The sequence below is a fragment of the Lytechinus variegatus genome, chromosome 5 (assembly GCF_018143015.1).
Source record: "Lytechinus variegatus isolate NC3 chromosome 5, Lvar_3.0, whole genome shotgun sequence".
NCBI classification, from domain to species: Eukaryota; Metazoa; Echinodermata; class Echinoidea; order Temnopleuroida; family Toxopneustidae; genus Lytechinus; species Lytechinus variegatus.
In genome coordinates this window covers 6,841,098-6,868,892 of record NC_054744.1, presented here as the reverse complement: position 1 = coordinate 6,868,892, position 27,795 = coordinate 6,841,098, and the positions used below count along the sequence as shown (strand labels likewise).

The window sequence follows — 27,795 nt, the reverse complement described above, 5'->3', positions numbered from 1 at the left end:
TTTCTATATTTTCCACCTCATTCCTCTCATTCCTCTTTGTAATCTCAATCTTTTTCACTTTATTTTCCCCTTTCTACTTTTCCATCAGCCTCTATTATTGCCTTCTCAATTGCTATATAATTCTTCCCTATCATGTTTCTACTTTTCCTATTTTGTTCAAGGAGGAAGAGAGAGAAGGGGAGGGGGAGGAGAAGCTAGATGGAAGAGGAGATGGAAAAGGAGAAGGAGGAGGGGGTGAGGGGGAAAAGAGGAAGATGGGAGGAGGGGGGGGGGAAGGAGGAGGATGGGGGCATAATATAATAATTGGAAGGAGGAAGTGAGGAGAGAAGAAAAAAAAGAAAAAACTAAGAAGAATAGGAGGAAGAAGAAGAGGAAAAAGAGGAAGAAAGAAAAAAGAAAGAAAGAAAGAGGGGGAGATGGAAAGGGTTGAGGAGGAAAAGAAGAAGATCGGAGGAGGGGAGGAAAAGGGAGAAGGAGAGGGAAAAGGAGGAGGAGAAGAAGACGTGAGGAGAGGGAAATGGAGGAGGAGGATGGTGGCGTAACAAATGGGAGGAGGAAGCAAAAGGAGAGGAGGAAAAAGAAAAGGAGCCTATTATTATTTTATGGTTAATTTTGGTAAGAATATCCCATGTAGACCATCAATCATAGAAATGCAGTCTGATTTGTAATAAGTTTAAAATTCATACATGTGTACCGGTAATTTGTTTATTCTCAGTGGTGTAATCATTAATGTACACATTTTCAATTTTCTTCATGTTATTTGTAAGGTGATTTATACACAGTCTACAGTGTATGTAATATTTTTTAATCCGATTTCTTTTTGAGTCGTCTTTATTTCTTGAATTTTTTTGGTGTGGATTTGCCATTTAATAGGCAACAGATAACTAATTGCCTTAATTATATTCTATTTTGTTTTCAAACAGGTGAATTCCCTTGGTTTGCAATTCAGCCTCCAGGCAAATGCTTCCACTGTCAACGAGAGACCCGCCGGAAAGGCCCCACAGCCACCTCATGTAAGCTCTTGAAAATATAAAGGATTCTTTGATATATATTGTCAAACACAATGATTGAATTATTTTTAATGTATTGGGTGATATTGTTAGTTTCATACACATTTTGTTGTCGTTGAAAATTTGAATTATATGAGAAATTTTGCCTAATTGTTGTTTCTATGTTAATAATTGTTTTGATAATGATCCTCCAATGTCAGGATTTTATATCAATAAACTTTTGAATTTAAATTTTAAACAGACAAGCACACTTTCATATCCGTGATGGAGAATGAAACAAGGGGGGGGATAACCATTTTATTAAAATAGAGAGGATGAAGCTTGAACTTTGAAGCAGGGTGATCAGATTTTGACAGTCAAAATATGGGACACATTAATGTCAGATCAGTGACAATGACATACATGTAATGAGCCAAACTTTTTTTTAGAAGGTAAAATTTCTAAAAAGCTGCAAGCAAAGCAAGCAAGTGAGCAACTATTTTTTGCCTTTTAATTAAAAAAAACACAATTTTGTCAAAGATTTTGACATACTGTGTATTTAGAAAATCATATCATATTTATCCCTTTTCCATTTTTTCTGTTGGATGCATATGAATGAGAAAAAACTGTAATGTTTGAATATTCTCATATAAATGTTTTTCATAATTGTGAAATACGTGAAGCAATGGTGTCCCAAGCACAGGACATGGGACAAATTGCTGTAATACGGGACTGCCCCTTGAAATCCGGTATATCTGGTCACCCTGGAGTGAATCACTTTTGAAAAGTTCTATTAAAATAAGAAAATCATGAAAGTTTGAAGAGTTTCAAATTCATTTTCTACAGCATCAAATTGGCAGTGTCATTTCAAAAGGACAGGTTACAACTCTCTACATGTTTTATTGATACAATTGATAATAATAATCAATGATAAAAACATTCTCCAATACCTCTTAGAATCCTGCTTGTCTTTTTTTTGTGAACTCAATATGTCACGTCAAATACACTTTCTCATGCTATACCTTGAGCTACATGTAACGCTGCAGTCACATTTCCCCTCCGTTGTCCGCACAGTGAGTCGAAAACAAACCAACCACATGTGGGCCTATACGGAAGCTGGTACAAAAATCATAAAAACGGCTGATTTCGACTCGCCATACATGTACGTCTATCACAGGCAAAATGTGACTGTGCCATTAGAAGATACATGTACATGTATCGTATGCAGCATATTGAGATATAGTGTACAGTGTAGGAAGTATGAGATTTTGTGTTTAAAAATAATTAATACTTGTACACTTACAAATTAATTTTTGTACTGAAATGTACATTTATTTATGGCTGAAGTGACCGGTTATTTTACCTGTCGTATGTCACAAATATTGCCCTAAACTCATATATGAAAACCCACCTCTAATCAGTTTGCCATCCCATTCTTCCCATCCATAGTAATTGTACGAAATGATCATTGGCGGCGGAAGCCAAAAAATTTAGGGGGTGTCCACCTGAATTTTTGGGATGGACACAGGTAAAAAAATTGGACTAACGCCCCCCCAAAAGGTTATCAACCTAAATTTTAGGGGGGGACAACAGACGTTTCAGGGGGGTCCACATGAATTTAGGGGGGACGCAGGAAAAAAATTGACAAGCAAAAAAAAAAAAAAGGTTATCACAAAAAATTTTAGGGGGGACACGTCGCTTCCGCCGCCTATGGAAATGATCACTTAATTGCACTGTTAATTATGTTGTACTTTTGATAGTTAGTTTATAATCTATAATTGAATTGACTCACATATCAACCATTTGTTATTTTATTTCTGCAGTATATTATATGTCTATTAAGTTGCCATGATGTTTCCACTTTCATATTCTAAACTATAAATATTATTTCCCTGAAGATCTTTTATATTCTTACCTCTATCCTTTTCTTTTCTTAGCACTTTGAAACATTTGTATATAAAGCACTTTATATTTTTTTTAAATTCTTATTAAAGCTTGGTACTATGAATCAAAGTCATGTGTTGTATTGGCATAATGGCATTGCATAATCTAATCACGTAATGCAGGCGAGACTGCCAGAGGCATTGCACTTGTTTTCTTTACAATGTTTTATTTAGTTATATTTGATCTGACTGAATAGGAAATTAGCCATTTCAACAATTTTATCTCCTAATTTTCAAGAATTTAATATGTATTTCTATAAAATTCTATTGTTTTCAATTTTTTTAATTTTTACAATTTTTTCGCTTCAATTATTTTGATTAATCAGTATTTATAACAAATCAGTCTTTAGAAACTAAAGAAAAGCTAAATAAATCACTTTTTATAGCACTATTCACTATTTGTTTTTCTCCATTCACTTTGTACACAAATTTTCCCATTGACATTGTGTGCAATTGTCCAATACGTATTAAACATTTTTTGAAAACTATTTGACTAAAAAGTATTTTGAAACTTTGTGGTATAAAATTTTCATACTCAATGAATTAGAACTTCCTAGAGATGCAACAATACAAGTATTGCATTCTGAGAAATTATAATAACTTTAAAATATGTATAAAATTTTCATACTCAATGAATTAGAACTTCCTAGAGATGCAACAATACAAGTATTGCATTCTGAGAAATTATAATAACTTTAAAATATGTATAAAATTTTCATACTCAATGAATTAGAACTTCCTAGAGATGCAACGATACAAGTATTGCATTCTGAGAAATAATAATAACTTTAAAATATGTCCTCAAAATGTTGTACATTGTAACATTCCATTCTTTGACAAAATCTAATTTGTATTACATTTGAATTACACCACTACCCCCCCCCCCATGTAACAAGATATTGGGGGTCCATTTGTTTTGATTTTCTATGAGTTTTTTTTTTATTTGTCCCATACATAACACCCATTTACCTATTTTATGATCCCCAAATTAGCATAAATTTGCATATTATAAAATTATTCTCAATGATATTTTAAAATTCAGCATTTGGGCTTTCTTATCCCACCAAAGATCTGGAAATAGAGATGAAATTTTGTCTTCTTGGGTGACCTTTTGTTGCCCTTCATCGAAATCTAAAGACAGTATGACAATTTTTTGCAAGTTTTGCACTTTGGCGAAACAGTTCTATGCAGGTCTTCATAAGTGTTCAGTGAACAAGCTGATGATGTCATCCTTATTATTTTGTATTTCATTACATTTATTCAAATTTCACCTCCAGGAATGGAAAAAAACCCAGATTGACAACTGATTTTATGTGTAAGATTTATTGCTGAAAACTTATTCAGTTACAAGGAAACTTATCATTCACACCTGAATGAAAGCATTCAATAATCATGATTTTTTAACATTCAGAAAAAGAAGTATCAGGACAAGATTATCAGCCCACCTATTGCATATTTATGACAAACTGCTCATGTTTTCATAAAGTGTTGCAAAACTTTGCTAAATGTTGCTTAATTCAGTAACCTTGTTATTTCTGTGTTTTGCGCAGGTAATTTTGCTCTATTTATATATTATCAGCCGGGAGTACCCCTTTAATTCCCTGTATCACACTACTGTATGTACCTAAAATATACTGCAGTTCTATCTTTGCTTCTGAAGACCAACAGTTACACATCGAAGTGTACGCAATCGATGTTGCTAGGATGTGATGACACTTTCATAACCGGCAGTGGCAGCTGAATTTGCAAGTTTACAGCCGTTCCATCTATTTTATTACACCCTATTATGTTGCGATTATCAATAATTCCACAATGGAGCCTGCACCCTCGCTTTAGATGAGTCCATTCTCATTACCCATTGACCTGGCTGAAGTCAGATTCTAACGACTCGTCACAAAGATGGATCAGGGATTAGGCAAGAATTCAAGTAGCTGCACTTTAGGTATTGATTTCAGGGGCGGCTTTTTTATTTCACACAAACCGCTCCTTTTTCAAGGCTGAATTTTGACACATTAATGATACCTCTGGCCCATAACATTTGTATGTCAAAAGAGAGAAGAATATGTCTGATTGTTTCAATAACCCTGGGCTATTTAAATAGAATCTGGAAGCGAGTAAATGAGACTCAGTATAGATTTAAGGGAATGTATGTTTGTTTTTGAGCTGGCATGAAGAGTGCCCTTTTTATTTACTAATCAAACAATGAGGAGGGGGGGGGGGGGGGTTAAGGGGTCTGGGGGTAAAGTGGGAAAGGATGGATATCTTTATTTCAATACCTCTCATCTCCGATTAATCTTCCTTTATGATAGCCAGGATTTGCTCCCCTGTATCTCAAAACCCATTGATTTTGCCATCCTCCATTAAACTGTAGTGCAATTTATAATTATTCTGGCCCGTATTCTGAAGTCAAGTTTAACTTAAACTAAGGTTTAAACTGGTTTAAGTATGGGAAGCCAAAAGTATCATTTTTTTGTTAAGTTGTACATTTCTTGTTTGTTTATGTTTACTGTGCTCTTTCCTGATTCATTGATGGTGAAGACAATAATCTATATACATGTACTTCCTGGACAATTTTGAATGATTTGAGAACCAAATGAGCTGAAATATGATATCTCTACCATTAGTGATTTATGTAACAATTGGCTATCCATACTTAAACCACAAATTTAGACCTGGGTTTAAGTTAAACCCAACTTCAGAATACGGGCCTCTGTGTTCTAAGTCATTTCTTCCAGTTTTGTGGCAGGCATTTTAACTTTTTACCACCACCCTCTAAAATACTCTATGAAAATATGAAAAGCCCCCACCCCTTGATCACATCATCCACTTCACCTCTTCTGCCCCCTCTCTCATGTTCCATTTTTGTTTAAGATCCTTTTTGTGAAAGATCCATAATTGACATTCAGGCATCATTTTATTAATTGCCCCCCCCAAAAAAAAACTATCTGAAAATAAGAAGATCCCCCAAAACTAATACATTATCCCTACTTAACCTCATCCTCTTTTTCTCCCTCCTTTGTGTTCCAATTTTTGTTAAGGCACACTACATGTGCAAATAAAGTTGATAAAAATAATCCCTTTTATGAGTTACTATACTTGTACATGTATCGCCCTTTTTGTGGAATATCCATAAATGACATTCAAGCATGCATCTCTTTTATACTTTGACACAATAGCTTGGTTTAATACAATAAACTATGAACTAGACTGGAGCTGAAAACACAAGTTGACTTTGACCTACTTCTCCCCCCCCTCCCTTGCCCCACCCTCACAATCCCTTGATATGCCTCTTCTCTCTCTTGGCCAGCATGCCATCTGCTGGTGTTCATATTGTATTTGCTTGTATCCTACGTTCATTGACTGTGCGTTATCTAGGCTTTTTGTGGTTAATAATCGATCAGATGACAGTCATTAGTCAAGATAAAAGGATTCAGAGTTTCAGAAATGTATTGAGGGAGACAAGCCGTGATCTTTGATTTCTTTTATTCAGTCTTTGGTCCATGCGATCTATACTTTTGGATGGAGATATTATTTTCTGTCTTGTGAGATTGTTTGTAACATATATCTTTTGATTGTAAATATTGATCCAGCATTTTACAAGAGTTGGACATTTCAGATCAGTTGCTTGTGATGCTGAATAGATATTTGAATGCCCAGGAAGAATTTCTCGGCAACTGTGGACTTGGAAATTTTAACAGTTTCATAAGATTTGAGTGATGCAGAATATATTGAGGAACTTTGGGAATTTCCCTCAACTTTTACAATTGAATTGAGTAATAAATAACCTCTCATATTTGGTGAAATCTCTTATGAATGCAAACTTGATATGTGAGGAATTCAACAGAGTGTCTTGGTGTGTTTTTCATCAAGTGATGTGGCTCAAGTATGCTCGGCACAAGTCAAGGATGAAAAATATTTGAACCATGCAGAGCGTTTCATGCACTTTTGATCTCAAAAGATCACAACCTTCTCAAGTATCAAACTACCAGAATACCTTGGTAGAGCCATTGATGTGTTTCTTTTAACATTCAAACTCCACTGTAAGGAAGCTGCCTCGAGGATTCTATTCAAGAAATTTCACATAGATTTCTTCTACTTTTTTTTGTAATATGAATTTGTGCGATATTGATTCACCGGAGCTAGTTCACATACTGAATGGATAAGGAGTGGTGAATGAAAGTTTGATGATGAGTTCTGGCCTGTAAGACTTCATGGTTGTCCAAAGGATGTGTTGATTTGAACTTGACAGGTTGAGGGATGTCACCACCACAAGGCATACATCATATCCACATGCACCATGTGTTGACCTTATCAAAGAATATCTCGAGCTTCACGTAATGCTTATTTTACTCATCATGTATCTGAGAATAATGATTCCTAATGACTTAAAGCCAAACGAGATTCAAGTGTTTTATGTTTGCTGAGCGTGCACATGTCTGTAAACAGTCATCGATGAAGAGGGATAGCTTGCAGCGATTGCTGCATGGGCCAAAGACCATCTTGTCATACAATGTCAAACATATATCAGCCCCATCCAAAGTGCATGGGTTGTATGCATATCAGATGCGCATTAGGTCTACTGTTTGCAACCATGACTATTAAATATGAATTAGCAATGTATTCATAGTGCAATGATGATATGAACTTGTAGGAATAAAAGGAATTATGATGAAGAAGACTCATGAGCTGCGAAAATCAGGGGATGCCCTGTCCCTGCCAGTGATATCAGTGGTAAGTATGTCAAAAGGTGATTGACAAAATGGAGATCACCCGAATGGTTCCAGTAATGCTTTTTATTGCCTTGTTTGCCAAGCAGGAAATTAATGGAAAAGAGATTCAATTGTGAAAGTTTGAAAGAAACTGAACAAAGAATAAGAAAGGTATGAATGTTAAGCTAAATATATATGCAAATCCTAATTTGGCAAAATGCTTTTTTTTTTTGCTTTTGAGCCAGGAAGAAAAGTACCATAATGGAAAAGGGATTGTGAAAATTTGAAAGATACTGAACAAAGGGATAAGAAAGTTATGAATGTTAAACTAAATTCATTGAAAATCACATTTTATAGTCAATGAGAAATGCTGAGAATGTTTTTTTCCATTTGCTATGAACTAATAAAAAGAATATAATATGTATATATTTCATTTGTTTTCCTGCTTGGTCAAAGTCGGCAGTTGTAAAAAAATATATAGCTTCATTCATACATGTAACTCGTTGTTTTCAATGTAATTTTTTTCATCTTTAGAAATAATTTGCCATAATGTTTTGTTTTTCTGTTGTTGTATATTAAAAGGATAAAGAATTTACAGATGCTGATATGAGAGAAAGAGAGAGAGAGACAGAGAGAGAGAGAGGAGACAAGAGCAGTTGCTTTATTATGCTGAGAGAGAAATTCATTCTTTTAATACTATGTGGCAAAAGTACAAGAATGAATTTTGAATGTGAATTCATCAAAGTTTGAAGTTCTTTTCAATATTTCCTGGTTAGTTTTCCACTTTTATGATTAAATAATCTTTCATCTGATGTTATTCATTTCAATCCAGCATCTTTTATTTTTTAACATAAAGAACTTTTGTGCGTTATGTATCGTGTGGAGGAGCCGTGGTGTAGTGGTTCTGACTCTCGCCTTGTAAACAGAGGGGTCGTGTGTTCAAATCCCACCGCGGTCTGGCGTCCTTTGGCAAGGTGTTAATCCACACTTTGCCACTCTCGACCCAGGTTCTAAATGGGTTCCCGGTAGGATGTGAAAGTCATTGTAGCTTGTCCAGTACTGTGTGCGCCTTACTGGCGACTGACTGGAATACTCCCCAGGGAGTGGAGGATGTACACACATTGTGTGCGGGAATGACTGATTAAATCCGATGACCAGGGTAATAATAAAAAAAAACGTTTAGACATGTCGTTCCAATGTGTAAAATGCTATATAAAAGCTGATTATTATCATCTCCTATGGAATCTAATGCATTCCCTTTGTCTCAGCAGACAGATTTCCGGCTGACGATACAGAAGATCCCCACAGTGCCTACAGCACCTTACTCCCTGGCGATGCAGACCAAAGGCTACACGCAGGACGACACCATAGTAACAGATCTCGATATAAATGTACCTTCTTTTATATAAATGACTTTTCTCCCATCATAGGCACTTTTTGTACTTGAATCATTTAGCAGGCACAGCAGAAGAGCACTTCATACAATGTAGTTATACTCATACAGCACTCATCAAAACAGATGCACTTGTTTTATGGTGATGGTGGTCAACTGGCTGCATACAGTATTTAACCGTTTCAATGGTTTTTTTTTCTTGTGGTTTTCACAATGATTTTTTTAAGAATTGGGGAGGGAATGTGAAGATAAAGATGGATGAAAAGTGAAGAAAAATATAACAAAGAAGGAGAACAAGTATAATATGATGAATGAGGAGAGAAGGAGAAGAGGAGGAGGAAAAGAGGAAGAAGAAGACGAAGGAGGAGGAGAAGAAGGAGAAGTAGAGGAAGAAGGAGGAGGAGAAGAAGAGGAAGAAGGAGAGGAAGAAGAAGAAAAAGAAGAAAAAGAAAGAGGAGGAGGAGAATAAGGTGAAGGAGAAGAAGAAGGAGGAAGAGAAGGAGGAGGAATAACATAGCAAGCACCTTAGAACCTGGGTACTTCATAGTTCATAGAATTTACTACACTCATGATGCACTTTACATATATATATATCACGGTTATGGTATTGGTAGTATTGTAAATCAACTTTCTCTATGAATATTCAGATTTCCTGTGTGCTTTCTATTCCCCCTTTTATTTTTGGTATTCCAAATAACGGGAGGAGGAGGAGAGAATGATAGAAAAATGATTAAAAGAAAATTAAAAATATTATAAGAAATAGACACATGTCTGCACTGAGATGTTGCTGCTGATGAAACAGGAAGAATATCAATAAGGAGAACATGGAGTAGAAGGGAGGGGGGAGGAAAAGAAGAGATGAGGAGGAAGAAGAGATATTATCTCATAGTTCAATAATTAATTGAAAATAAAATTTTAATCATGTGGTAGCACACGTTCATCAGACTCATTTCATCAGCACATCCCACTTTATAAAAATCATGCCCACTCCAGAAATCAACAGAGAAAAATCAAACAAGTATAACATTCAAAATTGGATGTAAACTAAGAAAGCTTATATGACATTCATTTTTCACAAAACAGTTATAAATGCACAACTTTAATGATATGCAAGTGAGAGAGTTGATTACATCCCTTGCTCACTATTTCTTTTGTTGTTTTTTGGTTTAAATTATATGATATTTCTAGTTTTATGTACAGATTTGACAATAATGACAATCTGAACCACAAAATGTTAATGCAATGGTAAATCCACATGTTCAGTGAGGAATAGAACTTTGTTTCACATGGCAATGTAAAGAAAATTGAAATATTTCTAGTGTGGAATAAAAGAATTAGTGAGTGTTTGATGTCACCAGTCCTTTCATTTGTACATACCGACAAGGATGTGCATGAGAACTGTTTTGTGAAATTATTAAAGTCAAATGTCATAACTTTATTTTACCTCTGATTTTGATGAAATTTTCAGTGTTATGCTTGTAAGATTTTTTTCTTGTAATTCAAATCTACTTTTTGGTCAGGTTGGACTGTCTGCTACCTTGCATAGTAATGCATTTACATACGGATCATTTTTATTTCACCCCATGCTTTCATCATACATGTACACTTGTTTTCAAAGAATGCACTATAGCTTATAAAGAGATATCACTTTTTTAGATCTGGGTCCCTTAACACAAAGGTAAGTGATTGATAGTACGCTTGATTTTCACGATTGATTGTGCATTGTATTCAATGCAATCTATTGTAGAAAATGTTCTACGATCATTGCTAAGCTTTGTGTTACGGGCCCCAGGTAGTTCTTTATCTGCCATTGATATGTTCATTTGTTCACAATACATTAATTGTGGCAATTGTACTGTCTGTGTTTAATAGTGCTCAGCACATTCATGTACATATGTATATGCACCCATACACTGAAGTCCATAGATCAATAATGTTTAATTTCATACTATGTCTATATTATTTGAATCATAAAATTGTCATTTAATATTATTCAATGACAATATCATGATTCAAATAATAATGACATAGTCATGTGTTATATTTGTATTTTTAAACTTTTTTTTATTTTATATCGTTTGTGTGCTTCTCTTTCTTTTTACACAGATCGAGGATTTCTTAAAGGGGTGGTCCAGGCTGAAAGTATTTATAGCTTAATAAATAGAGTAGAATTCACTGAGCAAAATGCCGAAAATTTCGTCAAAATCGAATAACGAATAGCGAAGTTATTGAATTTTAAAGTTTAGTAATATTTTGTAAAAAAAGTAGTCATGAATATTCATTAGGTGGACTGATGATGTCACGTCTCCACTTGTTCTTTTGTATTTTATTATATGAAATTAGGTTTATTCAAATTTTTTCCTCCAAGAACTAGAAAAATTTGATTTACAACTGATTTAGTGCATTAGATATTTATTGCTGCAACTTATTTAATTATAAGGGAAACATATTATTCACACAAGTATGAAATAATGAAAAAAATATGATTTTATATAATAACATAAGAAAATGGAAAGTGGAGATGTGACATCATCAGCTCGCCTAATGAATATTCATGATGACTGTTTTCACAAAATATTGCTAAATTTTAAACTTCAATAACTTTATTATTTGTTATCCGATTTTGATGAAATTTTCGGCGTTTTGCTCAGTGAATTCTACTCTGTGTATTAAGATATAAATATTTTCAGCCTGGACCACCCCTTTAATGCTACTAGTAATCAGACTTAGAGTACAACTTATTTGAAATTATATTATACATGTAATGACAAGTTTTACCTATTGATGTATTAGAGAATCTAGATGAAAAATAGTCTGTTTGATAATGTAGTATTTGTATGATAGTGACCATTATCGAAATGATTATCATACACGTATACCCCCACCCTTCAAATTCAATTCAGTGCTGAAGAAGTTAAAATTCTAAGAAAGTGAAGTGTTGAAAAGAAAGTATTTTGTTCTAGTGAGTTAATTACACAAATTCTTTCATATAGATTTCGTTATGTGCACTGATATTTGAGATATGGATAGAACTCTTGTTAAGACCCAATTCCAGAAGATTTGGTTATTTTCTTATTCTCGTAGAATTCGGAATTCCGGATGGGTCGGGACCAAGGCCAGGGCTACCGGTCGGCTTTCCAGCAGGACTATCCAGCCAGTCAGCATGCCTTACATAGCAGCAGACGATTCAGCCAGCCTGTATCTGCTGAACCTCAGCAGCAAGACCATTCACTGTCTGCTTCCTATGGAGGTTTGTCAGTATAGAGATCATATGTACACATTTTCAAATTGGCAACAATATCATTGAAAACAGATTGAACACACAACACATTTTATGGGAAATTTGATGTTCATACTTATAAAACTATATCTACAATATCTCCATTAAAATGTGTTTGTGAAGCAAAGAAAGTCAGACTTCAAACCCCGTTGCCAACTTGGAAATCTCTATTCTTCACTTGCTCAGTCTTAACCCTATCTAGGCCGGGGGGGCTCGGAGGCCCCCCCTCAACGAATCGCGCGATATTTTCGCCGCGCAAAATTTTTTGATCGCGCCGCTCGCTGACTTTTTATTTCGAAGTCTTGCGCAACTTTTGAGACCAACTTTGCGTCACCTGGGTACGTGGTGCAGAAATCACGCAACATTATGTAAGTGCATGTCAGACCGAAATTGCTCTGAAGCGTGTACAAAGTCAAGCAAATTGTGTTTTCAACCAAAATTCATAAATGTATGATTATCTTTAGTTTTACTGGTCTAAATGTATTCATTTTATGCTTTTTATGATCACAGAAGAGTCACCAACAAATTTCATTGAAAAAACAATGAAAAACAAAAGGTCAAAAAACAAAGAAATACATAAGAAATTGCAAAAAACAATAAAATACATAAGAAAATGATTTGATATCGCAATTTTTTTCATGTACACTTGCTAAGAACACCACAAAGAGTTTCTATACCAAAAACAGGGAGTTAAAGGAAAAAGTATGATTTCGCATACTAATTACGCATAAATTAGCATAATCACTTAATAGCGATTTGCATGAAATATATTACTATACAATCTTGTAGATTATGTCCCTGGTAACTCGCGTGCCAATTTTCGGCGAAATCGTGCGGTCGACAGCCGAGATCTTAGGGGGAGGGGCCTGGGGCCCCGGCCATATGAACTCCCAAAATACTCCGGCCTAGATAGGGTTAAACCAAAAATATACAACAGCCTACAGGTCAAAATAAATTCACCTGCATGAGAAAACAGATTTTGGTAACTAAGAATAGACCTTGCAAATTGCCAGGGAATCTTTATAAATTGTTTTTGTGTTTTACATAATGCAACTCTGTATGTACATGTAAGTAGGATGGTAGCCCCTATTAAGAAATATTTATTTTTCCACTGGTTTGCTTAGATATTATGCATTTTACATTGAAATTTGAAATTTCCACTTACATCCATTTCCTTGTAATATTTGACTCATCATAATAATTTTTTTTTTTTTGGGGGGGTAATACCATTGAACATTTACCTGCATGTATATACACCTATACAGTCACTTCGTATATTTTGTTAGTGCCATAAATCATTTGAGTTTGTAGTATTCATAGAAATTGCATGTCTAACTCAATAAATCTTCAAACATTTTTCTCTGCAAGAGAGTGGAGAAGGTGAGTAGGGGTAGACTACATAAATATGCAAAGCACATATCTTGTCATCCAGTAGAAGGGTGCTTAAAAAAAAGAAACACGGATTTTGTGTGGAGGAATATAGGCTCATGAATCAAAAGTGATGTAAAATGTCATTGGACATCCTAAATTTCATCTTCATTTCTTCTTTGAAATTTTATCCTGATGAAAATTGTGTTATGAAAATTGTTTTTAAACTCTTGCCTTTGTAAAAGGGCTAGGTAAAAATAATTTTATCATTTTTGGGGGCTAATTTGTACAGCCTGCAACACTTTATTAGCTCTAAGTGAATGGGGATTTTTCTTAATTTTCCAGGCTTTTTTAAAGCATTTTGGGGGCAAGATCGTCATGATCTCCCATGTTATTTTTTCCCTGCATAGGCCGAAGATCCTCGTTTTATATATTGTGATTTTCCGGTTTTCGTGTTGTAGATGTGATATATTACATAGCATAGTTGTATGACCACGAATCCTCATCACCCTCCCCCCCCTACCACTCCTCACCCACCAGGTCACACAGAATCCCGCACCCCCAGACACAGGCAGGTTCACCACCCTGCCACGGCCTTCGCCACCCAGCTGACGGACCTAGACCCCAACAACTACCAGAAGCCCACCCCGCCCAGGGAAGAGATGCCCTCCGTGTACCCCCATCCGGGATCCCACTCTCACTCGCACCCCACTCACACCCACGGCGCCACCCGGCAGATCCAGAGCGCGGGGTCGGTCCAGTCCCGTCAGGTCAAGCCCTCATCATACGTCCCAGGTAATTATGCCATTTTTGTGATGTGTATTTCAGCAATTCATTCACCTTTTTTTTTTTAATGGAGCAATCACGTAGCACCTCCATTTTGAAAATGATGGGCCTTGTCTTGCAGAAAGTAGCGATTGATTGCAGTAGATCCATAGTTCATAATAATCCCTGATCTGCATTCAAGAGATAGAAACTTGATTGTATTTTGGAAATTTTTAAAGGTCAAGTCCACCTCAGAAAAATGTTGATTAGAATCAATAGAGAAAAATCAGACAAGCACAATGCTGAAAATTTCATCAAAATTGGATGTAAAATAAAAAAGTTATGACATTTCAAAGTTTCACTTATTTTTAACAAAATAGTTATATGAACGAGCCTGTTACATCCAAATGAGAGAGTTGATGATGTCATTCACTCACTATTTCTTTTGTTTTTTATTGTTTGAAATATGAAATATTTTGATTTTCTCGTCATTGTCATGTGAAATGAAGTTTCATTCCTCCCAGAATATGTGGAATTCCATTATTTTATCATTTTGTGCTTCAGGCAAGGAGGTCCTAATCGTCAAATTCGTAAAAATTGAAATATTGTATAATTCAAACAATAAAAAACAAAAGAAATAGCAAGTGACATCATCAACTCTCTCATTTGGATGTAACAGGCTCGTTCATATATAAGTATTTTGTTAAAAATAAGCGAAACTTTGAAATGTCATAACTTTTATTTTACATCCGATTTTGATGAAATTTTCAGTGTTAAGCTTGTTTGAATTATACAATATTTCAATTTTTACGAATTTGACGATTAGGACCTCCTTGCCTGAAGCACAAAATGTTAAAATAATGGAATTCCACGTATTCTGGGAGGAATGAAACTTCATTTCACATGACAATGACGAGAAAATCAAAATATTTCATATTTCAAACAATAAAAAACAAAAGAAATAGTGAGTGAATGACATCATCGACTCTCTCATTTGGATGTAGCTGGCTCGTTCATATAACTGTTTTTGTGAAATAAAGCGAAACTTTGAAATGTCATAACTTTCTTATTTTACATCCGATTTTGATGAAATTTTCAGTGTTAAGCTTGTTGAATTTTTCTCTTTTTATTCAAATCAAGTTTTTGTTGGGGTGGACTTGTCCTTTAAAATATGACTCAATGAGGTCCCGTCAGCAATCATAATGTTTTATAAGACATGGTCCTTATATAGGGTTCCCAGCCCATCAGGGAAATCATGGAAAATTATTTTCCTTTTTCAGTCAGGGAAAAATCATGGAATTCGATTTTTAAAACACCTCAAATCAGGAAAAAAATGCATCAAGTGAGGGAAAATTTTGATTGGCCCAAAAGTTGAAAGTATGGTAGTCAGTCAGACTCTGTTATATTTTGTTGCATCTATCAAAACAACATCCATTGTAATGTACTGATATGTAATAGGATTGCCTTGAATCAACCTCTTTCTGTATGAGGTGAGGAAAGAATTGTTGTATCCAAGGGAGGCCATTACATGAATTAAAATAGTTACATTATTTTTTTTATACTGAAAATACATGTAATTCACTGCAACAACTTGGAAAATATGCGAAACTGGGAATGGTTTTAAATGATTATCAGAGAATTTTAAAACTTCATCAGGGAATTTTGTTTTCTTGAAAAGCTGGGAACCTTTTTGTCTCACGAAGCAAAGTGAGACTATAGGCGCCGCTTTTCCGACGGCGACGGCGGCGTCAACATCAAATCTTAACCTGAGGTTAAGTTTTTGAAATGATGTCATAACTTAGAAAGTATATGGACCTAGTTAATAAAACTTGGCCATAAGGTTAATCAAGTATTACTGAACATCCTATTAGAGTTTCATGTCACATGACCAAGGTCAAAGGTCATTTAGGGTCAATGAACTTTGGCCGAATTGGGGATATCTGTTGAATTCCCATCATAACTTTGAAAGTTTATGGATCTGATTCATGAAACTTGGACATAATAGTAATCAAGCATCACTGAACATTTTGTGCAAGTTTCAGGTCTCATGATTAAGGTCAAAGGTCATTTAGGGTCAATGAACTTTGGCCGAATCGGGGGTATCTGTTGAATTACCATCATAACTTTGAAAGTTTATTGGTCTAGTTCATTAAACTTGGACATTAGAGTAATCAAGTATCACTGAACATCCTGTGCGCGTTTCAGGTCACATGACCAAGGTCAGAGGTCAATGAACTTTGGCCGAATTGGGTGTATCTGTTGAATTACCATCATAACTTTGAAAGTTTATGGATCTGATTCATGAAACTTGTACATAAGAGTAATCAAGTATCATTGAACATCCTGTTCGAGTTTCAGGTCACATGATCAAGGTCAAAGGTCATGTAAGGTCAATGAACTTTGGCCATGTTGGGGTTTTTTGTTGAATAACCATCATATCTCTGTAAGTTTATTGGTCTAGTTCATAAAAAAGGGAAATAAGAGTAACCGTGTATCACTGAACATCTTGTGCGAGTTAGAGTAGTATTCAAAGTCAGCACTGCTGCTATATTGAACCGCGTGATGCAGGTGAGACGGCCAGAGGCATTCCACTTGTTATATTTTAGGTGTTTATTTATTTTGGGGCCTTTTTCTTTTACTCACTTATAATGACACAGGCACACATACATGTATTTCACCTCCCAAAATGGATTTCTGTCGCACTTGGCAACACATACCCGAAGCACTTACATTGGAATGCTGAAATATCACACACACATATTTAATCACTACACTGTACATACACGTATCTTTATACTCACATGATGGGATGTTAATGCACATAGGGGTGTTCATATTGATTTTGGAGTTTGAATTAAATATGGCAAAATCTTGATTTTTAAGCAAAATATTAATTTGTTTAAAAAAATGCATTTTAACTTTTGAATGTATTTTCATGACCTACACTTTTCGCAAGGATGTAATAAAGGTAAGCAACTTTGTCAACAAAAATTGATTGTTTATATAGAGTCATAATCACTTGTCTGCCAGAGAATATTATGTACATGTAGTAGTATGCAATATTTCTGTCGTACAAATTCTGTACAGAATGTAAAGCCTTCTTGTAAAGTTTGCTACATTTGAAAGGAATGGGATTTGAATTGAATCCAGGCTGGTTATGGGTAGTGACCTATTGGATTTTATTTGATTTGAATCCTAAAGATTTATTTTCAAATCTCAAATGATTTTAAGTGAGATCGTAAAGCTTTCGATTCAATCTTTTAGGTTTAAATCTAAATCCAATTTTAGCCGGTCACTAGCCACAATAAATGTACGCTATGATGAATGTGGTAGTTTGGGGTACATTGTTATTCTATTTCAAGATCATCTTTGAAAACTATTAAGCAAAAAAACAAAACATGAGCATGGTTATTAAAGAATAATGGAGAACATATGAACCATTTTTGCACCCACTTAGCTTTGCCTTATGCCGATACTTGAATATGATTTTGCTAACTTTGCTTGCGTTATGAAAGCATAGAAAAATCTTACGTACATATCATTTATGTTAAGATTACTGATTTGTTTGAATTCTTTTTCAATTCATAAAGAGCACACATACTATTCCATAAGTAAGTACACCAACTTACATTGAAATCAATGTTCTTTTGAAATGATTTATTTCCTATCCTTTCTAAGAAAAACTTTCAACTAATAAAGAAGCAAATAAATGCTTTTGGTTGCTCTAAAGCTCCTGTCAAACTCAAGCTAGCCATTTAAATCTAAAGTAATAATCCATAACATAATCCTTTCCTAGGGTCAAGTGATAAAATTCTAACCAATATTTTTGCTAAAGCTCTCTTTTTGGGAACTAAAATTGGAAAAGGGAGCATATGTGTAATTTGCAGCCTGTTTGAACTAAAAAGCTTAAAATTAGAGAAAAGAAATGACCTTTCTCTCAATTTCTGATCTCATATATTTCCTTTCTTCGTAGTATTGTCTTTTCAAGTAGTATATAGATTTTAGGATGCAGTTTGCTTTGATTTGTGAAAAAAATGCATAGCAGTAGCTTGCTTTAATTAGAAAGTACGTAAAAATTCTCTCAGTATCTAATTGATTTGCCACCACGTGTTGCCACAAAATAGTGTAGTATAGTAAATTGATGAATGCATTTGATTTAGATTGGATGATAGTGTATGCAATTAATTGTAGAGCATGTACAAAGGCATTCTGAAAATTAATGATTGAAGTTTACAAAGGTTACTGACATGAATTATTTTAAGAGAATTGCATAGGTATGTCATTTCTCATAGTTTCCCATCATGTAGGGGCGTCGCGGTCTAGTGGTTACGACTCTTGCATCTCAATCTGAGGGATGTGGGTTCGATTCCTAGCCATGACATGTTTTCCTTCAGCAAGAAATTTACCCACATTTTGCTGCACTCAACCCAGGTGAGGTACTGGCAGGAAGTAATTCCTAAAAAAAGCTGTGAGCACTGGAGTCGGTAGACTTAGCTGGGGTAGTATAGGAGCGCCTTGGGCACCTAACAAGGTGGATACATGAGCTATGCAAATCCTATATTGTTTTTATTGATTGGAATTGTTTGAATATATTCATAGGATCTTTACATGATGTGTATGAAAGTCCTACTTGTTCTATTCAATGATAGAGAATTTACGCATACTTGTTCCAGTTATGGACCTGCTTCAAATCAGAGATCGCTGTAAGTTCTCTCTGACATGTTAAAATGGGGTTAATGTCGGGATTTGAAATGTTTGCTGCGTTTTGTTGTCATTGTCAAAGTTCTTAATGATCCATGAGTATCGATATTGTTATTTCTTTATGTATGTTTGCCCGTGGTACACTGTACATAAAACATGCATGTTGTTAATGTGACTTCAAAACTTAGAATTTGATTAATAGTATGATACACAGAAATTACTTGTTACATGGTTGTTTTTAAAAAGATTGAAAGTATTTTACAGCCGTCTGCATTTTTTCTTATTTTCTTTATTCTGATTGACGGATAGATGAGTGCTTATTGAATTTTTCATAAAGATTATACCATTAATATTTTTGTCATTAAAGACAGTTTGAAACAGATTTTGAAAGAATATATTTTAGTCATTGATACCCACACATTAATATTTCCATTAGTCACTTTATTGCAAAAATTCACACAATTCTACCAAATTTAATAAATAGAAAATGAGAAATGTGAACTATTTATAATTTGAACATAGCAATTTCTATGGTAATTGCCTACTATACTATGTGAACAACATTTCTTTGTGGCAAAACAAAAACATAGTTCTTCCCTATTACAAATGATGAGTTTGAAGCTTTATTTGCAGGGACACTAATATTTCTGATGGATTCATACCCCTTTCATACATGTAAACCCATCCTCCAATTATCCACCTAAGAGTAATGTGGATAATTCAATAAAAATTGCATTCACAAACTCCGAAAATGATCCGCACTATTTTTTTACTAGCGCCCATCGTGAAAAAGGTGGATAATTGTCATGGCAACTGCACACTTCCCCTCCGATGGTGTTGCGTTGGAAAAGGGTGACCTTTTGTGACCGCACCATAGCAATTATCCGCATTACTTTGGAAATGCGTTCATAAAGTCAAAATCTGGTCCCAATTTTACGACCAAATTATGCGGATATCATCCGCATAATTGGGTTTATGAAAGGGGTATAAGAGATGTAAAATGGCTACAAAAAAGTTATTTCAATGTAGCTGGATATATTAGGGTATTTGTTTTATGCAATCATCTTTAATTTCTTTGGGGAAGCTTTGGGAATATTAATGAGGTACTCTTTAATAGAAATTCCTACTTTGTGTTGTTTTCAAATGGCTCACACCACTGGGAATGTCTTAAATCTTGGTTTTTGGGTACCCTTTTAAAATGTTTGCTCACATATTTATTTTCTGTTTGTTTGTTTGTTGCACACCCTTTTCTTTTGTTGTTGCTTTCATTTGGTAATTGCTTCAGACGAGAGTCCAGATGAACATGAACCATCAGGTATTGTATTCATATTCTGCATAGCACGATGTGTGAATGTAACAAATGATCATGTAACATGTCCAAGTAAGACCCTTTCAACCCATAGAAAGGTGCACAGCTTTGATATGTACAAAATAAATCTTTTGCACATTAAATTGGCAATAATAATTTTTCGATTCATCTTCATACTTTTAAAAAAAATATTGATGTAACATGAGTCAGATTGAATACTAAAATCAAAATCATCATGCAAGTTGCCAATATGCATTTTTAAAGAGCGACTTTGTAGATTCTATCATATTGCCAATTAGGAGTGTGCAATGAATAGCTTAAATTTGGTTTTCATACCATGAAAAAAATAAAACATGGATATAACATGGGCAAAATTAATGATAAACAAATTTAATTTACTACAAAATTGCAAATTTGAAATTTTAAACAGTTTTAGTACTCGTAGTCAGGTCATAAATAAAGAAATAGACTTGCAATTGATCACAAGTTTCTTGCAACACCCCATTGGACTTGTGTAACTGCCAATACACATATTTCATGCCCCTACCAATTTGGTGATTGTTCCCGGGGGGGGGGGGGGCACTTCCATTGACGAGTGGATATCATATCATCACCCCTTAACAAGTATTGATGTGTGAAACCCTACCCTTAACAAGTATTGGAAACAAAACAATACTCTTGGCGAGTATTCCCTGAATTGACCCCCTCAAGTACAACGATATGTCACTGTTGTCGGTTTTACCTTTACCTATTTGGGTTTAGTACAGCCCCTGCACCTCTCACATCTCGCACGAAATCATACTCTAAACATGAAGTGTTGACTCTTGGGGCAACAAGTACATCCTCTATAAAACATTTTAGTCTTAATTTTTTACACCCTCGTAAATTTGACACTAAACACGTAGCTTGCCTAGCAAAAATAGATACCCTTTTTCATGATTTAAGTGTTTTTGACACCCTTATTACGTTATGTACGTAACGTGCCCTGTCCTGAAAAAGACATCCTTTTTACATGTTTTTTGGTCGCGCACGGTATTCACTCGCCAATGTAAGTGCCCCCCCCCCCCCCCCCGGATTGTTCACAGCTATACAGTCTACGAATCAAAGTTTGACTCTACAGTCAACTAAGGACTCTCAAATCCTTGGCCAAGCTGAACTCTTTTTGAAACATTCCTTATCTATATTGTCTATATGCTCCTGTTTTTTTTTCTCTCTCTAAATGTTATTGCTATGAAACGTTTATGACCATTAGATTTATAGTTCAATGTGGTGTATACTTTATATTGCGAAATCAGAATCATTGTTCCATTTCTCATGAGTATGAAATATTCATATATTTTTTCAGCAGCCAATTTGAATTCTCTATAAAATTCAAGCTCTTGCTGTAAATGTATGATAGTATGTTTCATAAAATTCAATTGAATGTAGCATGGATAACTTTTTATTTTAAAAATATTTCATTTCATGCCAGATTCTGATTTTACAATTACATGATCACCTGTTTTTTATTACTTTTGAGGCACTTTGTGAATACACTTTAACTTTTTCATAGTTGAATTTTATACCGTAATGTTTCACGTGATGTGCTTCTTGTAGCATGCACAGGTTTTAGATAGATTTTCATTTTGGTGTGTCATTTGAATTTGATTGGAAGTATACAGATGATACTTGTAATTATGACGAGGAGCTGTGTACTAGTACTACTAGAAAATAACCTTTTAAAAGCTGAATATATCTTTAATGTTTCACCTGACTTGCTTTATTGCATGCACTACATGACTACATGAAATTATAGATTTTTTTTATGTGTCATTTCGATGAGATTTTGACTTGATTTAAACTTTAATAGTCAAATGTAATGATTCATACTCTATACTTTGCATGCACTCAATATGAAAGTACTCCAACCTCTTCCACAATCAGACCTGCCAACCAGTGCGTTTTAGGCGTATTTAGTAAGTTTTTGCAACCAAAATAAAGCAGTTTGTTTTTTCTTGTAAAAATATGTTTTTTGTAATTTTTTTACCCTCTTTTACAAGATCGTAATTTATTGAGAAAAATCATCTCTATATGTCTCTATTTCATAAAACATACACAAATATGGTTATTAGATCAATGTAATTTCAGGTCACTTGTTTTTTTTCAATCATTTTGTTAAAACCAGGGTGAAGATGTACATAGGTTTCAATGTTTTTTTTTTCATCTGGAAGAGCAATGCGCATTTTAGCTTGCATGCAGCTTGAGCGCCGCGATGAGCGAGTGCACCAAGCATTTTATTATAAAATACACTTTTTTGGGGAAAAATACAGTTTTTTTATCACAGAATACAGTTTTTCATTTCCCAGAGGTTGACAGGTCAGCACATTATGTGCAGAATCATGCTTATGATATACATACAGTACACAAACATGTATATAAAGGTTGAGATGTTCTTTTGCACAGCATTCGACAGATTATAGCAGGAGACACATACACGTAGATCTAGACACTTGTATGCTTTTCACACTGCACTTTTTTTCCTTTATATACCCGGGAAATTTTTTCCTTAACCCTCCCCCCTTAGCCCCACCAATTTCCCGGGTATAAGCTTAGCCCACTTTGTTTTCACACTACATTTTAGCAAAGTGGGCTAGCACGGTACTATCTGGCCCTGCAAAAAAGCAGGGTTAGCCGGCTTATTGTGGTACTAGCACCCCAATTGCGGTGCTAAGAGCTGCAGTGTGAAACGAAACTGGGCTAAGTAAAAGTGGGGCTAAGCATTAGCCAATCACAGAAGTCAAAATTGAATGTTAATCGCGCTCTTCATGGTAAAATGATCAATAATCATGAGATGAGTGATAGTCTGGGGCCAGGGTGTTAACCCAGGCTAAGCAATAGTATGGGGTTAAGAAAGACAGTGTGAATAAAAAAAAAATGATAGTATGGGGTTAAGGATAGTATAGGGTTAAGAAAATACAGTGTGAAAAGCATATTGTTTACCTGAATGCGCTTTGCTCTTCCATTCCAAATTTTACGTAGTGTTTATTAAATAGTTCTAAGATTTGAGGCAGGATTGTAAAGTACCATTTTTTTATAGATGAATTGATTGATTATCGAAATGCATGATGAAATTATTCAATAATTGTGAAATTATTCAATGTATAGACTGATGCTCATAGGGCCATTGATATACACAGGAATTTCAGTCTTTGTCAATCCATAAAACTGTTTTTCTGCTATTGTTCGCTTTTTACTCCAAACCTGATGCCCCCATCCCCTGTAAAAAAATGTAGATGTATTCAGATGGGAATGCTGTACAATTCCATCCCCACTCCATACAATGTGAAAAGAAAGTTGCATAAGGTAATCTTGGTTCCATACAAAATTTGGTTTGGAGTTGGGCTGGATTGAAGAACTGAATGGCCACATCCAAGGGCCTAATATTTCCACCCCCCCAAAAAAAAAAATCTCTTCAGAGATACATGTAAGTGTCAGATTTTCAAAACTTTTAAATCACATTTCCTCATCAATGCACACAGGACACACACATGATGTGATTTCCTTGCCTTAATTCTGTAGCCTTGCTTTCAGCAACTTTCAAAGTAGACATAGAATTCTTGCACATATGAACAAGGTGCCTATTAGTGCATCCCTCTTCTGCAGTTTACACTTCACATAGTTTTAAAACAGTGTACCCTATAGCTTTGTTTTTGTAAAGAAAAAAGCGTGCATGCACTTTTTGCAAACAATCGTTGCCAATTTGACGTCTGATTTGACCCCGTTGCTGCATCTCCATATTACAGACTTGGGCTCTCCCTCAACACAGCCTACATGTGCTTTCCGCACTTTCAACTCAGGTACTGGTAAAGATAGAAATCATCTATTTCTTTCCTTCGCTTGCATGAATACTTTGTACAGCATTAGAGAGTACATGTATGTCTGTATTGTCAGGGTGCTACAGAAACAATACTTATAGTAGAATTCTCACTGAAGCGAAATGAGGGGCCATAGAAATGGGGGGGGGGGGGGGCTGGGAGGCTTCACCCCCCACTTTTTCCAAAACCATGTACTAAAATGTAAAATTGACCATCTGATTGTGATGTTTTGCATGGTCAGACCCCCCCCCCCCCAGAATTGGTTCAGCCCCCCTCTCCCACTTTCAAAATTGTTCCACAACATCCCTGGAAATCCGTGATAGAAAAAGATGGATTTAGATTTCTTGATGTTGGTTGGAAAGGAAGTCATTTCAAAAGACTTGTGACAGGGTCTGTCTTTATAATTTATTAAAAAACAATTTACATTATATATGCCATGTTGGCTTCCAACCAGAATAACAATAAATTGAAAAGGGGATTACATGTAGATATTTCAATACTGCAAGTATGGTTGCCTTGGAGTCTCGGGAGATTGTCCATCCGTCATGAAGAGATTTGTATTTGGGACTTCCCCCTTCAATCCTATAGAAATACTTAAATATAAAATTGAAATTGAATTAAAAGTGAGAAAAGTTGTAATGTATGGAAAATAGTAATATCATTGAATAAGTTAAGTTTTAAGGTCTAAGGTGTTTGTGAAGTACATGTACTGTAACAGTTTAATGTCTAGCATATTTCCATCAGCTCCCTCCCCCCCAAAAAAAGAACAACTCAGTGAATGATTGAGAACAAATAAATAAATAGATTCTGAAAAAATAGATACATGAATAAATACATAAGATAAAAAATAAATAAATGAATTAATAGATAAATGAATAGATAAATAAAGAAAATAATAAATATGAATTAAGAATACAAATAATGATAAAAGAATAAAATAATGAATTAATAATGTAAATAACAAAGAAAGTTCTGTTGTAGCACCCTAAACAGTCATCTCTGTACCTTTCATATGCATGTACTGTATGATGTGCTTTATAAATTCACTGTATTTTCTTCTGCTTATGTATGTATTATTTATTTTAAATCTACTGTTCATTTGTACTCTGTATGTTTTATATTCCATGATGTACATGTACATTTTTCAGCATATATCTGATCCTACATTACATATACATAGAAGTATCTCAGCATTTATTTATTATTTGTTGAAGTTCTTGGGAAGAAAATAATAACATTATCTTGAGATGTGATTATTTTGTATTGCATTTGCCAAAAAAATATTGTTGAAAAGTTCTGTAAATGCTGTATGTGTCAAGTACCGTACTGGTGACAAATGGAGTAAAAAATAATGTTCAATGGTATTCAAAATACTCAAATAACTTAACCATACATGTAGGAATTTTTCATGCAGATTTTTTTTTCAAACTACCCCCTTGTTGAAAAGAAAGAGGATGTTTTCCATCTAAACAAAATGTGTATCATAGCAAATCTTTCATTCAGAATGCAGTTATTAATGTACTAACTAGCATTCTCTCAAATGGAAATAAATGAAAGTTCAAAATATTTATAGAAAACAGGATGTTCTTTCTCCATTCTAGCCATAATTGTATTTAAACACCTGTAGAGTCTCTATATTAAGATTGATAGGATGCTGCTTGTCTAGCTACCATCATTCATTACAGCATATCGATCAACTTCATACCATCAAAATATTATCTATCAACCCATTGCCATGTTTATCTTTGCATGCTTGCTTCATTTATATTTATTGCCTGCTTTGTATAGACTTGTACATGCATTTATTGAATTTCATTTTGCCTCACAATGTACATGTATCTGCTTTTTTTTTTCAAAAATTGATTCATTACTTCATAGATTGCATTGGATCTTTGCATGTGATTATCTATCAAATTCTGCATGAAAAAGAAACTCCATTGATATTTCCACTGCGTGTATGAGCTCACTTTCTTTTTTTCTTGATAGTATTTTACGACAAAAGAAACACATTTTGTAATGCAGATAATATAGTATTTTAATTGTAATTTTCTCAAACAGATACCTGTAGCAAATTAGGAAACAAGTCCTTTCATTTGGCCTTGTCTTCATTCACTGTATATTAAAATTGAACACAATTTTGAGGAAGATATTTTTCTTCTCGTTTTCCATTGCAAGGTAACAATTCAAATATTCCAATTGGAACCATCTATGAAATTTGCATGCATCATTTTCACTGCATACACATATGTGAACACAGTGTTGTATACAAATATATTATACTATGCTTGTACTTTTTTCTTTCATTATTTGTAATATAAATTTCATGTTATGTTAAAGATGATGTTTGTATCTTGTAACCCTTGTGCCTGATAAATTATATTGTATTTATTTACATACAAAAACATAAATGTAACTGGTCATAGGTAATGGTAAGTCCTAGGTAGTTATTGTAGTTGTAGGTACATGCAATGGTAAGTGTACATGAAAAACATAAATTAATGTACAGGTGTATACCAGATAGAAAAGATACGATAAGGGTAAATCCATAATTTATTGTTCGAAATAGACATGAAATGAAATACTCAAAAAATTTGCTTTGCCCAATTGATCGTGGGCCCGGCGGCCGCTGTGCAGTGCCAGATCGTTGAGGCTCTATCCCTTTAGTAAATTAAGAGGCTTTTATAGGAGGAAATTATAATTTGTTTAACGAAGTTTCGGCATTACTCCTATTTGTTAAAGATCAGTATGCTCGATCTGTAATGAAAAATCATAAGATCAGTATGCTCGATCTGTATGAAAATCATAAATCATCTGACTTACGATTTATGATTTTCATGCAGATCGAGCATACTGATCTTGAACAAATAGGAGTAATTCCGAAAATTTGTTTTTTCCTTTAATCGTTGAACGCCAAACAGGGTAGCAGCAAAGGTTTTGTGATTCACTAACAACATAGTACATGGAGTTGGTCATTTCTGTTTCTGCATTCAAAATTTTAGGGTTAATTAAAGAGTGCTATCGGCTACATATATTTCTTTTGTTTCACAGCAAAAGTGCATTTTAATTGTAAGTGTATTCTGCTGTGACTCAAGTTGAATATTAGAAGTAATATTTCTACGGTGTTAGGCAGTTTTAACTCTAAGATTGATGTGTTAATTTGTTAATTTATATGAATGTAAGAAAGTTGAATATCTGTAATATATGTTATGACAAATAATTGTTTACTTGGTTCACACCTGATTTATTTCTTGATTGATAATGATAAACAGTGAACAGAAAGTAAGGATCATTATATATCTCCCACAAATTACATCCATTTTAAAAAATTACATTCTAACAAATTTGTTGACTTTCTGCATTGCACATCGTATACAGCTGCAAAATAATTGTTTCTAACACAAATGAATAATGTCTATTTTTAACAAAAAGACAAATGAAAAAAAAAATCCTATCTGAAAATGAAGATGAGAATTCTTATTGTTGG

At 34.4% G+C, this 27,795-nt stretch overlaps 1 protein-coding gene across 7 annotated transcripts in view; it reads left to right on the top strand.

Annotated features, from left to right (window-relative positions):
* The window catches only part of LOC121415163 (leucine-rich repeat-containing protein 49-like), a 45,581-nt gene that overhangs the window by 2,746 nt on the left and 15,040 nt on the right, over positions 1–27,795 (top strand). Inside the window, exons 2-7 of one of the 7 annotated variants that reach the window (XM_041608301.1) lie at positions 924–1,013; positions 8,913–9,032; positions 12,119–12,284; positions 14,223–14,477; positions 20,434–20,463; positions 24,240–24,293. In XM_041608301.1, coding sequence (XP_041464235.1) covers positions 924–1,013; positions 8,913–9,032; positions 12,119–12,284; positions 14,223–14,477; positions 20,434–20,463; positions 24,240–24,293 — 715 coding nt within the window. Of the gene's footprint in view, positions 1–923; positions 1,014–7,218; positions 7,664–8,912; positions 9,033–12,118; positions 12,285–14,222; positions 14,478–19,096; positions 19,151–20,433; positions 20,464–24,239; positions 24,294–27,795 lie in introns of those variants that run through there. The other 6 variants (XM_041608306.1, XM_041608308.1, XM_041608302.1 and 3 more) reach the window with 6 other exon arrangements.